The sequence below is a fragment of the Sceloporus undulatus genome, chromosome 4, assembly GCF_019175285.1.
Source record: "Sceloporus undulatus isolate JIND9_A2432 ecotype Alabama chromosome 4, SceUnd_v1.1, whole genome shotgun sequence".
Classification (NCBI taxonomy): Eukaryota; Metazoa; Chordata; class Lepidosauria; order Squamata; family Phrynosomatidae; genus Sceloporus; species Sceloporus undulatus.
The window spans coordinates 137,774,132-137,791,420 of NC_056525.1; the positions used below are offsets into that span (position 1 = coordinate 137,774,132).

The 17,289-nt window shown below is 40.0% G+C and overlaps 1 protein-coding gene across 1 annotated transcript in view; it reads right to left on the reverse strand.

The window, feature by feature from the left end:
• AFAP1 (actin filament associated protein 1) overlaps nt 1–17,289 on the reverse strand; it is an 80,971-nt gene that overhangs the window by 56,567 nt on the left and 7,115 nt on the right. The window contains exons 2-3 of the mRNA XM_042463831.1: nt 434–562; nt 7–104 (exon numbers count right to left, since the gene is read on the reverse strand). Of these exons, the coding sequence (XP_042319765.1) occupies nt 7–104; nt 434–560 (225 nt within the window). The 5' untranslated portion in view covers nt 561–562. The remainder of the gene's footprint in view (nt 1–6; nt 105–433; nt 563–17,289) is intronic.

Genomic DNA, 17,289 nt, shown 5'->3' on the forward strand with positions numbered 1-17,289 from the left:
ACTCACCAGCCATTGCTGAGGAATTGCTGGCAGAGGCATCTGAGGAGGAGCAGGTAAACTATTGGCAACCTCTTGTTTGTGCACATTTTCTTTCACGTCAAAGTCTAAAGGAGAAGGGAGAAGACTACTGAAAATCATTTAATGAAAAGGATGGGTTTTGTGGCATGAGTCCATCACTCACACATGGGAAACTAAAAGAAAAAAATAGTAATATCTGAAGTAAAGAAGTAAAGCCCCAGTATACGAAAAACAAAAGCAAAAGCTTGAGAATATTCCAAAGCTTTTTTGCTTATGTGCAGAGTTCATATGTGTGGATTTGGAGATACCACATATACAAAGAGAGTTTCACATGTTTCACTTTCCTTGTGCATTATATAAATACAGATCTGTTTCGCTCTATACCATATGAAAATAAAGCCAATCTCACACTGACCTTTCGATGATTGGATCCTCAGAAGAATGTTACTTAAGACTGCCTTTTTCTCCCTGACTGTGGATGTCAGGTATTCATGGTCCAGAAGTTGAAGGAACAATTGAAGTTCAACTATTAATTCCTCCATTGCTAAAAAAAAAAAAAAATCTGCATTATTAAATTAAACCTACCATATATATTTGACCATAAGTCAACTTCATGTGTAAATTGAGGGCAGGTTTGGAGGGACCAAAATTATGGATTTTGACATAACCTGTGAATAAGTTGAAGGTAAAACTTAGGGGCATGTAACAAAAGATGTAAAGGATGAAGGAAAAGTATACCAAAGCACAATGCTACTTTCCCACCCTGACATTCCAAAAGAGCAGAAGCAGTGCTGCAACAGAAAGAGAAAAAGTGGTTGATGCTTCTTTGAGGTTCTCCCAGAATGGATTAAACTCTTGCCTTTCACCTCTACTCAGAGAAGTGGATGGTTCCCAGTTTGATAAAAGTTAAGGTACAGTACTTACATAGACCTGTGGATAAGTCAACCCAGCTTTTTTTTTACTAAAATCTCTAGACTTATGCAAGAGCATATACAGTAATAATGAAATTCAGAATAGATAACTTAGCAAAACTATAAAGAGGAGCTAATATTCCTGCTGGTTAAAATTATATTTAAAAACCACCTTAGCCTGTTACCATTTGTACCAATTTTTTCTTTGGTAGCAGAAATGGTGTTCATGAACTGGAACAAGATCCTTTACCACTGTTTATGCTTTCTAATGTAAATGGGTCATTAAAGGCTGTAAAAGTTAAAATGGTTTTACATTCCAGATCTTTGCACTGTGATGACATGTGCTCTGCACCCATCCTCCCTTATTGAATTTGATACTACCTTTATCATTTCATGGTTAGATCCTACCTTTTGACTGCTGAACCGTTTCATGAAGGCATCTGTTTATTTGGGACAGGTTACTTCAAGACCCTGAATTGCTGTCAAGAGTATCCCTTAAGGATTCAGAAATACCCCATTGCTGGGACAAAAAATGATTCTATTTCAGGGCCAGTTCAAGGGTTATCTGCTCCCACTCATGGGAGCACTACTAAAAACACATTTCCTATGTTAGTATTCCATATGCTCCAAGTGTTCCAAACATTTAACAAGGGTAAGAAAAAAAAATAAGAATATTCCTTGTACTTCCAGCTTTTTGACAAACAACAAAACTGGTACATGAATGGATGTGTGTGATAAAAAAAAAACCCTTTCAGACACAGGTACATATATATGGTGAACCTACAAATGCAAGAACTTTTTGACAGCTCTTCCATAAGAGTAATGACATTTGAACTTTACAAAGGAAAAAAGGGAGAATGTATATGAGATAATCCAAGTAATATATACATCAGAAGAAATCTCTCATATACTAACATTGCATGTTCTCTCCATAGGAAACTAATCCATTTATTGGCCATAAATCCCATGAAAAAATTCACCAAATTGAAGTATTTACTAAAATAAATCATTTTCATCCCACACTTTCTACAGAGAACCATATTATTTTCTAAGAAAGCATGAGAACAGCAATTTTGCATTACGTACAGAGGTTTAAAATGTAGCAGTGTTGCAAGAGTATCAAAAATGCAAAATAGATTAAGTTATCCCAATCACACTGTCATGCCAAACAGTTTTTAAGCCTAGGGACCTTGTAAAGCCTAGAGGCTGTATTCCAATATGGGAGGGGTCTTGGCATTTTGGCATGAATCACAGCCAAGGGCAGAGTAAGTGGGGCCAAGTAAGCAGAGTAAGCAAAGAAGGTGGACTCAGCTGTAATATTCCAGTTAGCCCTTCTCCCACTATCATAAACCATTCATTCAGTTCCATGAATTTCTATTCAGGAGTAAATCCCAGTACAACAGTTTCCTTTCCTGCAAAGCACAGAACAGCACAGTGCCATCCAGTTATTTAAGGACTGAATACCTTTAAACAGCCTCTCTTATCTTCAGTCAGAGAGGACATAACAGGATAAAAAAATGTGCCACCAGAAGAGGAAACCTCATCACTGACTCACATCTACACCAAGTCCCATTGCTATTGTGTTTTTCCATCTTCCCCAACGTCCCACGTCTGTAGATACTCAGGTATCTACCTTTTTTCAATAGCTCTGTGCTATTGTAGGAAGTATCACAACATCCCTCACCTTCACACCGTGCCCTGTCCTTTCCCATCCTTCAACCAGTAGCTTTATGAAATAATGGTTCACCACTATAGACAAAAAAAAACAAACCCAAGCAGCAGATGGCTTACAGTGATGGAGAACCTTTTAGACTAGAGACTAAGTGCCCAAACTGCAACCCAAAACTCATTAATTTATTGCAAAGTGCCATGTCCCTTTGGATTTCTAGTGACAAACTCCAGTGAACTCTGTGTTGGGACTATGGTGTGTGTGCCCACAGAGAGGGCTCTGAGTGCCACTTCTGGCACGTGTGCCATAGGTTCGCCACCACTGGCTTATGAGCACCAAATTTAGAAATGCTTATTTGCAAACCTTCATGAGCATTTTGAGAAGATTTTTGCTGTTGTCCAACTACATTTAGAGTACTTATGGGCAGATATTGTTTGACTCCAGTTCCCATCAGCTCTAGCCAGCACAGTGACAGTGAGGAATAATGGAAGTTGCATTTCAGCAACATCCAAAGGCCAAACTTTGTCCACCCTTCCTTTAGCAGGAATTCACAAACACTAAAGATGTTTTTAACAACAACAAATAGTTACATGATGGCAGCTAATGTAAGGAAAAAAAGTAACTATGATTTGAAGGTCCCATTAATTTCCATTGCAGTACTGTTTTCAGCTGGACTCAGAATTATTACTTCAAAGTATAAAGGTACTCTTTCATTTGTGTTGGGTGCATCTACAGTGGACCCTTGGTATCAACAAACTTGCCATCTGCGGCTTTGAGCATCTAAGGACAGCAAGCCCATGTTGACCCCAATGGGACTTCCCATTGTCCCTAATGGTGGTGTAGCCATGTGCAAGCACCCCATCGGGTACAATGCATGGTTGAGCACCTGTGAATTTTGGTATCCGTGGGGAGGGAGGCTGGAATGGATCCCCCAATACCAAGGGCCCGCTGTATTAGCAAACAAAAAAGTGAGGATCTTTAAGCACAATAATCTGACCAACGTCCATCATTTTGTTTTGTACCTGAGAAAGGTATAGAAGCATGGTATGCACAGTAGCCACATCATGGGAGAGGTACATGTGATCAAAACTATTTTTACCATGAGTATCTAATGGAGGAACCAAATCTATCACCATACTGCACTGCAATGCATTTAATGAAGCTATAGAGCTCTTTCAGACTGGTCTCAAGAAGCATGAGTTCTTGAAATATAGCTCTTAGGATTTTGCTGGGATTTGCCAGTTTTTGTTGCCTCCCTGTCCACTCATTCCATTCTTTTGGGGGGGCTGTTTGTAGTGATGGATCTGCACTAGGGCTCTTCAAAACTTAAAAAAAAAAAGAGATCAGGATTGCTAAGATGATCCTATGGTCTGAAGGGCAAATTTTCCCCTCACTGATTTAAAAAAACACACAACCTAATAATTACAGCAACAAATACTGTTAACACCTTGACACATTTGCTCCTTCTAAGGGATTCCATAATTTCTCATCCATCATAATAACCCTGGTAGCTTTGTTTCCAAAAATACAAAAGCAGAATACAAATAAGATTATTAGTAAATCTCTGGGACTTTCTTTTGCAAGGCAACTCATGTGAAAAGCTTCTCTTGGAATTTCCTCTTGCCTTGGGAAACAGAAACCCCTTCATTGAAAATGTGTGGCAACAGTGAAATTTAACTCAAAGAAAAATGTAATCTGGTTCCCTCAATGATTTATTTGCTTCAGCAAGAATGCTGGCAGTAGTCATTGAATAAACAGTGTTTTGGCATATAGCTAGTTATTCAGATTTCCCTTTTGCATATTTAGGAGCAAGCCTACCATGACGTTTGTGACAGATGAGAGATTTCAACTTCAAGCATCGTAGTTCCCTCCTATTGAGATGCACAAATATATACATATTCATACATACCCCAGCTTCTCACTCCAAACAAACTCAAAGCACTCACCTCATCACCCTAAGCATCCCATCCACACAAACCAGATATCCACACCCCAGCTTCTCTCCATGTGCCCATGATCTCAGTCTCTCACCTACACACTCTCTTCTGTCCATCTTGTCTCTCCAAATAGAATCATGGAGCTGGACCATCAGGTGCAACCCTCTTCCCAGCTCAATGCAGAAGCTCAAGATAAAGCATCTCCAGCTGGTCACTGTCCAGTCTCTTTTTGAAGACATCCAGGAGAGTCTCCACCACTTCTCTAAGCAATTAGTTCCATTGCCGAACTGCTTTCACTGTCAAGATGTTCCTTCTAATATTCAATTGAAATCAACAGTCCTATAACTTAAAACCATTAAATCTAGTTCTACTCTCTGAGGCAGCAGAGAAAAAGGCCATACCCTCCTCTTTCTGGCAGCCCTTGAGGAATTTAAAGAGCAATCATGTCAACCCTCAGCCTTCTCTTCACCAAGCCAAACATACCCGGCTCCTTCAAACTCTCTTATGTATTGCTATCCATGTCTCTTATAATCCTCATGGCTCTTATCTGAGTCTCCTCCAACTTATCCTCACTCGGCCCTTCACATTTGCAGCCTTGACACTCGCAGTTTTGATTATTTGCAAGATCAAGGCCAAGTATACACGCACTCCTCCTCCTAACTCCTGGGGTTTTCCCCTAAGGGAAAAAGCCTAGGAGGGAGAAGCTGGGAAGTGTGCATAGGCCAACCTCGCTCCTTTCCTGGGAGAATGGTTGCCTGAGCAAGGCAGGCATCCATCCGCAAGGAAAAGAAGAAAGGATAGATCCATCCCTCCAAGCCTCTTTCCCAGGCAGATCGGTGCCTTGCCTTCCCCAGATACCCATCCATCAAACATCCCATCCTAAACCTGTGCATTTGGTGTTTGTGACCTAAATGCACATTTTTTTCTTTGACTTTGTTGAATTTCATTTTATTAATTTCAGCCCATTTTTCTAGTTTATCAGGGTCCTTTTGAACTCTCTTCCTATCTTCCAAGTTGTTAGCTACCCCTCCCCAATTTTGTGTTCCCAATTTCGTTAAGCATTCCCTCCACTCCATCATCTAAAATAATTGATAAAAAATATTGAAGAGTGTCAACTACAGGGAAGGACCCTGCGGCACTCCACTTGATTTCTCCTTCCAATTTGAAACACAGTCACTGCTGGCATGGTTTGATCACTGTTTTCCAACCAATTATGGATCTATTCAACAGTGTTCTGCCTACTCCAGATTTAATAGGTTTGCTAATTAAAATATCATGGAGGACCTGTTCATTGTGATCTGTTAACATTTTACCATCTGGACAGCCGAAGGTTTGAAACCTCCTGGCGCAGACCACGGAATTCAACAGGACTAGCTACTGTAGTCCCATTGATTTCAATTCATCTATTCCAAATAGCAGTGATGTTCAGATTTTTCTCATCGTACAATGTTATATTAGCCTCACAACCAAGATTCTTGTCTAATGTCTACTCATTCAGTCACATTCAGCAAAGACCTTTTCCAATATTCCCTCTTGAAGCTTCTGCCCTTTTTACTGTCTCATGTTTCATGCAGCAGCAGCAGGAATGAATAGCTTCTAAAATGACCTTAATCACAGTTCCCAATCCCAGAGGAGGTTTTAATTACTGATCTTTATTCTTTTCTGCTCTCCCCGCTCCAGTTTTCATTTAGAACACAACAGTCAAAAATTTGGAAATTACATCATTTGGATTTATTGTAGAAAGCAACAGAACAACATATCATCATTCCACGCTAAAGTACCAGTAAAATTAACTGAAGTCTGTTAAACTGGCACCATTTTTTTTTTTTATAGAAAGCCAATCCATGAAAATGGGGAGAAAAACACAGGGCCTCTTGAGTTGGCACAGCTACCCAAACTGAGGTAACCCTCTCATGATGTCAAGATTAACTCTAAAGGATGGACACAATTATTTCACAAGATGACTCCATTAATGCCTGGTATCCAACGCAATGATATGGGTTGGATAGAACAGTGTGGTACTTCCCTTTCACACCAATATACACTTTTCTAGAAACTGGAGTAGCTAAAAGCAGGAGAAATAATTAGAAGCAATCAAGATGACAGCAAAATTTCAGGAAACAAAAAGCCTAGGAAAGGTGACATAAGAAAACATCAAACAAAATCCCTACATGCTGTTACAAAATGCACCCATCCTGCCATCACGCAATGCTAGGAAATGCTGAAGCAGCCAGGGGATTTATTTGCTCTGCAGCATCCTGTCCTCATAGTCTGTAATACAGGAGACTGTTTGTGTTCAGTCCCATTCAGAAAAAAATGGGGCAGTTCAACAGTAATAGCTGTAAATCCTTGCTATTTCTGTAAGCTATTTGTTTCTTGAGGTTGTTTTTTTAATTGCATACTGTTTTTTCTATTAAAATACACAAAGGGCTATGTTATTTTGCTGGTTCAATCTGAGTCTGCATTCACACCTTTGCAATTTAGGGAGTCCGGAATAACTCACAACAAATGTTGAAAACGGTTGTTGAAAACCAGAGTCCAAATTTTAATGCAATGAATTACTTGGTTTATTGATAGACCATGTGCTAGACAAGAAAAAGCCCATTCAGGCAGACAGAGGACAAATCCTATTAGGATAGGAAATGCCAAGCCTGGAATTCCTTCTCAAATTACACTGATTGGTTGCTTTGTCAATGAAATTCAGAAGTAGCCTATAAATCCATCTGCCCCTTTATTTATATTCACACCTTTCTCACAAGACTTACAAAAGACAAGAAAACGACAATAAACGCACATATAGTTAAGACATACAAACATACATCTGAGTTTAAAACAGTATCAAACTATCAACAGAATTAAAATCATTTAAAATATTGTTTTAAAACAAAGATTAAAAACAGTACAGCACCATGAAAACCCTTCTCCTGTCATCAATTAATTCCCCCAAATTTGCTAGATCCGAAATGGCTTAACCCGCTACCAAAAAGACAACCACGAAGGCTTCTTGCCTAAGGAGAGAGTTGCAAAGTGTGAGACCAGCCTTAGAAAAGACCTCTCCTGCATTCACCCCAAATATGCTGCAAAGGTAGTAGAATAAAAATAATAGTATTATTTTATTGATCTTTCTCAAAGCATTTCTGTTCTAAATACTGACGTTGCTATAACTTTCTCAAGGGCTAGTTGGTTGCAGGGCACTGCAATGAGGTCAAAGAGATGTACCTCAGGGTAGAGCTCTGCCCAAGAGATGAGGTCTGAGTTCAGTGGTTCAACTGTCTCTTCTTTCAGTTGGGAGGAAATCACTCCCCTTCAGCTGTATAGGTAGCCTCCTCCACCTCTACTCTGTTCAGTCTAATCCTCTTACCTTGCCCTTTTCAAGCCCCTACCCAATACCCTTTTCTGCTCTTATTTCCCTCTCGCACTCTTTGCTCCTCTTGCTTAGCTTTCTGCTGGGTCCTTTCAAATAGCCTAGACTTGTGAAGTCGAAGGCTTTCATGGCTAGCATCCATAGTTTTTTGTGGGTTTTTCAGGTGGCTGAGTTCTAAGAGAGTTTATTCCTGATATTTGGCCGGCATCTGTGGCTGGCATCTTCAGAGAATGCTGGCATGGAAGTAAGTGGGGTACACGTGCCCTAGGTTGGGAAGAGTGATTTACAAGTTAATCTGTGTACTGTTCTGTTGTTGAATGGCAATGCCTCAGGGTGGGAGGCTATGCAAGGAAGATTTGTGTCCGTTTAATTAGTGATCCATTGTCTGTTGGGGGAAATCCCTGATCCTGGGCGATTTTCTCCTCAGCTCCATCCGTGCCTCACAAGTGATTGCACCTATGGCCCTCATAACCCAGCAGGTGAGGCTGCAAGCACTATTTGTTCCTGACTGACCCACCCTCACCTTTGCTGCACTCAGGAGGGAAGATAGCAATGTGGCACTTCCTTGGCAGAAGACCAATTCCTAGTAGGCATTCACACCATGATCATTCAGCTATAACATATTGTGGGTGTTTATATTCTCTTTACTCTCTATAGCAGCACTTTTTTTTCAAAGTAAAAGCTAAATGTAATATTTTATATGTTGATATATAATCACACACACTTAGATAAAAGTGCACAGATACTTGAGAAAACGGTTAGTTCTGGCCCCAAGTTTAGATGGCTTCCAACAAAATTCAATATAGTTTTTGGTGGGGGGTTTCGGTAAATGTGGCTATGTTCTAGAAGAGTTTCTTCCTGAAGTTTCGCCAGAATCTGTGGCTGGCATCTTCGGAGAAAATTAAATATCTTGCTGGAGAGCAAGCCCATTAATAGTGACTGAAATGCATGTTAGCCAAAGGGAAGTTCAATATTCAAAGAACTTTTATATACCTAAATCTAGAAAGTAGCACCACCATCTTGTCCTGCTTGTGAGCTTCCAGATAAAGAATGCTGGGGTATATGAATTTTTGGTCACTTTTAACAAACAATGTTAAGAGAAGAAACAGAGCATGCACTAAAATCAATGAGGCACTTTGGGCACCTTTGCACAGTTCTGGCATATTACTCAGAAGTGATTTACCACCCAGGCCTAGAAAAATAGAAATATTTTCCCTACGCTCAACATCACACTACATTAGGGATGTAAATCTTTTTACATTTCGTTCTTGTGGGCAACAATTAATAATTTAACCATTAGTTCACCATCAGGATAACACCCAGCTGAATCTTTTGGCTGTCTGAGTCTTTTAGTTCACCATCAGGATAACACCCAGATGAGTCTTTTGCAGTGACAACAACTAGCCAAGATAAAGCTGTCATGGGCAAAAAGAAAAAAAGAAAAGAAAAGAAAGGGAATGCTTTTTTTCTCCTTGTCAGCTGCTTCTGCTTCTCACTTGAAATTTAATAAGGCCAGTATCACCATTAAAATGCTATTGCAGACATCTTTCTTCCTTAAAACAAAATTACTGAATTTCAAAAACATAATGTATTTCAAACTTTTAGGTGGCTTTAAGCCAAATAAATATTTCATAAGTAAAAAGAACCAGAAAAGTTTATTTGTCGTTTGTGGCTTTTCAATATGTAATCTCTACTAGATTCTTTTTCTATGATAATTTTACTTCCTACCTCTCCAAACACACTTGGCCTCCCTCTTAGCAAGAAGTCATTTCCGTGTAACAAAACAAGGTTGAAACTTGCCACTAAAAACCTATACTTCCAATTCATAACTGTTGTTCCCGATATTAGGGAAGCACTTCTCACTGAATCTCCTCATTATGATCGACGTTATCGAAGTTTCATCGACATATGGCTGAAAATGGTCACAATGGGATTTGGCATGTTCTATCAGTCTGTCTGAAGGGGCAGCTGCCAACAGTCTGTAGCAAAACAGCTGTGGTATACAAGAGTAGCTAGCAGAGGCAAATGTTCAAGAGGCCTTGCTTCAGATATCACATTGCAATGTATTTCACAATTCTCCTCCCCTTCCCAGTAAAATGGCTAAGAGAATCAATTCTGTTTGAATTTTTAAGCAAGTAAGAAATAAACAAAACCAAGTTTCATCATAACATTGCAGAGCTCAGAAGCAGTGTCACACTACACTAGGGCTGTAAACCTTCTTAAAGTTCATTCTTGGGGGCAACAATTAATAATTTAACCATTTCCCTCACGGTGTAAGAAGGTCCTTGACATCTGTGCAGTTTTCAAGGCCCATTCTTTGTTCAGGATTTCATCAATAAAAACCTACAAATGGCATTTTCTTCATTTAAAAACCACATGTAGATTTATCGTAAAGAACTGTGAAGGTTTTCATCCATCTAGAATTCCCCCCATCAGAGATTCTCGATCTAAATTTAAATATTTACAAATGTTATTTCCATCCCTACACTGTGTTGTACCCGCATGAAAATGGAAAAGCTGAAAACAAAAAGCATTATTTTTTCCTCTGAAGGAACACTTCTCTAGGAATCTGTGTCTTTCAACACAACTCTATGGTCAACATCTGCTAGAAATTGATCACAGAATCGTGCAGGAGGACCTACAAGTGCCTAGAGAAGTGTTTTCCCTAAGAATCCCTAGGTACTCCATCATGACTCTATGATCAAACTTCCAGAAAAGCCATGCTGGAGGACCTAGAGATTCCTAGAGAGTATGTACAGTGGTACCCCGGGATACGAATTACCCAGCTTACGAATTTTTCGGGATACGAAAAAATCCCATAGGGATTTATTGTTTCGGCTTACGAAGGTTTTTTCGGGTTACGAAAAAACCTTGGCGCTATTTCGCCACCGGAGGGCAGCAGAGAGCTATTTTTTTTCCATTAGCGCCTATGGCAATTCAGGTTACGAAGGTTTTTCGGGTTACGAAATTAGCCGCGGAACGAATTAATTTCGTAACCCGAGGTACCACTGTAGTAATCAAATCCACAAATAATCAAATCTGCAAAAGTCAAAGCTGCAAATGTGGTGGGTCAACTGTATATCTTGCTGCCCTGGATGAAGAACTCACAGTGTTCAAATTTGAAATGTATAATGGAATCCTTAGCATGCACACTATACTCCCAAATCATATATAGTACAACATTGCATACTGTACCTTTTCTCCTGCCTCTAAAGTAGTAACAAATTTCAAATGGGCATACATCCATTTTTGTCAGTGTTTCTTAATGCTTAACAGAATAAATGACATAAAAGCACTATGCCAATTCTATTATCAATTCACTCCATTTTCAATCATGAGGTTTATCCTTTAATTTAAAAAAAGCATGATTGTTTGCAAATACATTACAAGCTTTATAAAAGGCACGGCAGTGATTTCAGTTTGAACTTCTGTACAGAAATATTTACAATACAAATATGCAACTGCTTCTAAATATATACCAAACCTTGCTATTATCGTCCAAGTTTATACTACAGCTGTCTTTTCTGTTAAAAAAAAATTACCACAGAGGGGCTAACCCTGCATACTGCTCATCTTGGGCTTTATCACACAAGCCCTGTTCTTGCCATAATCATGCTAAGTAATAAAAATGGAAACACGCTGGTTTGAGAGCAGCCTTCACAAACGTGCAGCTAGGGTTTCCGCTGCCATTGTGCTCTCTTTCTGACTCCCCCTAAACCATCCGCTTGCTCTATGCCCTGCCCAACATGCCTTTCAATTCATTTCATTTCATTACCTTTTTATTGCAATTCCACAGTTCCAGTAATGCAATTTAAATTTTAACAGAAAGAAAGGAAAGAAAGAGCAAAAAGCAAATCAGGCTGCCAGGGAACAGCAATGGCGAGAGGGGACAGGAGGAGATGAGAAGACTATGACACTACATGACTGCCCATCTTGCAACTGCCCTGGCAGCGATGTTTCATACCGGTGGAGCCCTGGGACTGCCGCCTGATTGGGAGCTACTAACGGGTTTCCCACGTCAATGAAAAAGGACACCCTAACCACACTAAACACACACAGCAGCTACAGGTTGGAGGTGATAAGTATCGCCAAAGGTACTTTATTGCTATAATCACAGTTTAAAAGCTGTGTGTAGTAATCTCCCTTGAGTACCATGAAAAGTAGAAAACTGAGGTATTAATACAAATAGGTACAGAGAGTCATGAAACTCCCTGTGCTCAGCTGCCCTGGCCCTGACCCCAATCTACACAATGTTCAGCCAAAGGTATGAAATGCACTAACCCTCTTACATTCTGCCCCAGTAATGTACATACTGATGTGTATCACTGCAGCAGAATGTGTGATGATTAGGGCATCTCAAAGCTAATCACATAGAATCACAGAATCGTAGAGTTGGAAGAGCCATCCAGTCCAAGGGCCATCCAGTCCAACCCCCTGCCATGCAGGAAATCCTAATCAAAGCATCCCCAACAGATAGCTATCCAGCTTCTGCTTAAAGACCTCCAAGGAAGGAGACGCCACATCACACTGTTGACTCATGTTCAATTTGTGGTCTACTTGGACTCCTAGATCCCTTTCACATGTTGCCTCATTCAGCCAGGTGTCCCCCACCCTATATCTGTGCATTTCATTTTTCCATCCTAAGTGCAGTACCTTACATTTCTCCCTGTTGAATTTTATTTTGTTAGCTTTGGCCCAGCTTTCTAGTCTATTCAGGTTGTTTGAAATTTGATCCTGTCCTCTGGCATATTAGCTACTCCTCCTAATTTGGTGTCATCTGCAAATTTGATAAGTATGTTCCCAATTCTGTCATCCAAGTCATTGATAAAGATGTTGACTATCACTAGGCCCAGGACAGAACCCTGTGGGACCCCACTGGTCACTTCTTTACAGGATGAAAAGGAGCCATTGTTGAGCACCCTTTGGGTTCGGCCAGTCAACCAATTGCTAATCCATGTAACAGTTACCTTGTCTAGCCCACATTCTACAAGCTTGTTTGCAAAAATATCATGGGGAACGTTGTCAAAGGCCTTGCTGAAATTAAGATATACTATATCCACAGCATTCCCTTCATCTAACAAGCTGGTGATTTTATCAAAAAAAAAAAAGAGATCAGGTTTGTCTGGCATGTCTTGTTTCTCTGAAACCCATGTTGACTTTTTGTGATTATGGAATTGCCTTCTAGATGTTCACAAACTCTTTGTTTCATTATCTGCTCCAGAAGCTTCCCTGGTATTGATGTCAGACTAACAGGACGATAATTGATCCTCGTTTTTCCCCTTTTTGAAGATGGGGACAACATTTGCCCTCCTCCAGTCTGCTGGGACTTCTGTTTTCCAGGAGTTCTTAAAGATAATTGCCAATGGCTCCGATATTACATTAGCCAGCTCTTTTAATACTCCTGGATGTAGTTCATCAGGTCCTGGAGACTTATATTCATTTAGATTAACCAGGTACTGTATTCCTGTACTCTCTCTTTGCTTATTCTGTGCTGAATTTCCCCTATTCTGTCCTCTGTTCCATTTTCCTTAAGTTGAGCACCCTTTGCCTTTTCTGAGAAGACTGAGGCAAAGAAGGTGTTGAGTAATTCTGCCTTTTCTCTGTCTTCTGTTAGCATTTTACCATCTTCTGCACACAGTAGCCCTACCATTTCCTTCTTCTTCCTTTTGCTGCGGACATATCCAAAAAAGCCCTTTTTGTTGTTCTTAACCTCTCTAGCAAGCCTGAGTTCATTCTGCACTTTAGCTTTTCTGACTTTACCCCTACATGTGCTTGCTATTTGTTTGAATTCCTCTTTGGTGATTTCCCCCTTTTTCCATTTCTTATACATGTTCTGTTTAAAATTTAGCTCAGCTGAAAGTTCCTTAGTCATCCATCCTGGTTTGAGACATCTTCCATTTTTTTTCCTCACAGGAACTGTTTTAAATTATGCCTTCAGTATCTCCCTTTTGAGAAACTCCCACTCATCCTGAACTTGCTTCTCTTTTATTATTCCTGACCATGGGATCATCCCCAGTATTTCTCTTAAGCTTACTAAAATCAGCTTTCCTAAAATCTAGAATGTGTGTCTGACTATGCCTGGCTTCTCCTTTCTATTGTATAACAAACTCCAGGAGAACATGAAAGAGTCTAAGTGTATACAGTATAACATGTGTAGATCCCCATTTCACACCTTCCACTAAATGAGTAGCAGACAGGACCGGTAGATTTTGGTACCTTGCTCTCTCCATTATGTACAGTGGTGCCTCAGGATACGAAATTAATTCGTTCCGCCATTCCTTTTGTAACCCGAAAATTTCGTAACCTGAAATACTCCGTTAGCACTGGAAAGCCTATAGCAGCATTTGAATTTCGCGCCGAAATGAATTTCGTAACCCGAAAAATATTTCGTAACCCGAAACAGTTTTTGCCAATCTGACTTTTTCGTATCCCGGAAATTTCGTAACGCGATCATTTCGTATCCCGAGGCACCACTGTATAGAGTTAACGTGAATCTAGAAATAGAACACACACACAGAGATCAAAAATTCCAATAAGTTCAGCATCATTCAGAGCGTAGTAAACTTTTTGAAAGATTGCCTGCTCCAAATAAGCCTACCCAAATGTTTTATTTTTCACTTAAGGCCCTTCTCCAAGTTGCCCTGCCTTCCCTTCAGACAAGTAGAAAGTAAGGAAGGCGGCGCCCCACATTCAGCACACACTTCACAGAAATGCTTTCATGGTACCAGGGCTGGTAATCTTTCATTACTAGGCAAAGTTACTGCATTTCAGGTATGCATTTGAAGCCTATCCTCATTTGGCCATGGAAATCCACTGGGTGACCTGGGACAAGTCACACACCCAGCCCCAGAGGAAGACTATGGCAAACCCCATCTGAACAAATTTTGGCAAGAAAACTAGGTTCACGTTAGGGTTGCCATATGCACACAACAGCAACAACTTCAGCCAAAAATCTCTCATAACAGCATAGAAAGATCAATACAGTAATAAATGGATATTTATCCAGCATGGCCATCAAAAAGACAAAAATTGAGGTTCTCTCAAACAGTGCTTCACTATTCAGTTTAGGTTTTTAAGGTGAGCTATTTTAACTTTTTTCTTTCATTTTATTTCTTGGCTGCCCAACACCTCAGAAAGTGCATTCTGGTCTTCACTGGGACGGACTACTAAAAGCTATATGGAAAATGCTTATACTCATACCTTTGCTCCATCTACCTCCATAATATCCATGGTAAACAGCAGTGGCACTCCAGACTTTCAAACCCACTCAGAAGACCCTTCTGCATGCACATCCTGCAGCCCAGAGCATGCTTCCTTAAATCAGTACTGCAATATGTGACTACCCTAAAACACTCAAAAAGGGTCTGTTTCACTCCACATTCGTGGATCAGCTTATGTAGCAACAGACAGTTTGCATACTGTTTTGAGAGAATGGAAAGTCAGTACACTTCAATTCCCAAGTGGTTTCAACTGACAAAACGTTGCACTTCATTAACAGTATCATTGAGCAAATGATGGAATAAGAAGGCTTCACATATCTGCAGTTAGCCTGAACACCCACACACCTATTACTCTTACTTGTTCTGTGGAGCTCTCCACAAAGTAAAGAAGTCAGATGCTAATGGTTTCTTTGGCCCAGCATGCCAAACATTAGGACCACACCTAACTGAAGAAAAATTGAGCAGTTGCTTGTGTGCCAAACGAAGAGGGGTGTAGCTAAAAGAAGCTACAAGTCTCAACAGAATATTACATCAGTCATGAGACTGCCAGAAATTATCAAACTAAACACTCCCTCATTCGCCACCACAAAAATATTTGGATAAATATATCTATCACTACATGCCTAATTTTGCTAACAAAGCTTTCTTTATCGGCTAGCTGGAGGGAAATAAATCTTAATGGGTTTGGAACAAGGTTTACGAAATTCCTCTTCTGAATGGTTTGCTATCACAGACCTCACTCTGAATATAAGAATTCATTTAAGCCACATATGAAGTGAAGATGCTGTTTGGCATATTCTCTCTATATCAAAGCATCAATGGATTTATTGATATTTTCTGTACTCCAGGATTATGCATTCATGTGTCACCGCCACTAAATAATATGGGGCATGACTGTCCACATCTGTGGGGGGGGGGATCAAACCCCGTGAATGGGAAGGGTCCACTGTATTTGAGTTCTCTCTCCACTGAAAGTCTATCTTTTAGTTTCAGACCAGTTCTCCATCCAATCAATAATCTTGAATCCATCTCCCTTCAAAATATTAATGGCCTTTTCCAATTTGGTGTCAAATAGAGACCTGGTGTGGTGGTTTAAGAGTTGGACTACGACTCTGGAGATCAGGGTTCGATTCCCCACTCAGCCACGGAAACTCACTGTGTGACTTTGGGCAAGTCACAATCTCTTAACCTCAGAGGAAACCAAGGGCAAACATCTGAAGAGATCTTGCCAAGAAAACCCCATGACAGGTTGCCTTAAGTTCACCATAAGTCTAAAATTACTTGATGGCACACAGCAACAGCCTGATTAAGGTACGAACATTATAAGGACAACCCACCTACCCCCAATAACAATTAGGGTGCTCTTATTGTGAAAAAAATGCAGGATTTAAATAATGTTTAAAGAAAAAAAATCATTTACATATTTATTCTACTCTACCTCCCAAGAACTCAGGGCATCTCAGAGCCCCACTCTCCCATGTTATCTTCACCACTCTGTCATGTAGACTAGCCCAGCAGTCTACTGCAAGCCCACTGTCATTACTGAATGGGGATTCAAAACCTACATTTTCCTGGCCCTGTTCTGAAAAATAAATAAATTGACGAGTAAGTAAGCTTACACAGGAACATACTTGGGAGTATTTGACAATACTGGTCTTCAGTGAAATAATCTTGAGCCTGGACCCCTGCAGGAACACATTTGACTTGGGTAGATGTTCCCATTCTGACAAATGAATTGTGAAACTGCTGTTTGCTAGATGGCTGAAGACAAATGAAGATATGCACAATGCAATGATTTTTGAATAAATATATGTAATGAATTAATTTTGGTGGCAAAATACAGCTTTTCAGATAGTTGGAGCCAACTTTACTAGCCACTATTACTCACCAGTGTTGTTTAGTCACTAGATTAGTGTATTGACTGTCAGACTAGAAGACAAAAGACCTGCATTCAAGTCCCTGTTCAGCTATAGAGCCTCCCAGGTGTCCTTGTGTTGTGAGTAAAATATGCGGGGCCATCAGGGATATATATTTATACTACCACCTAAAGTTCCTGGATGGAAGCAAGGGATAAAAATGAAATAAATAAATGTTGGGCAATCAAGGAACAACTTTCAAGTACTGTATATAATTTTGACTTATAATTGCAAGCAAAATTGTGAAGGTGGAT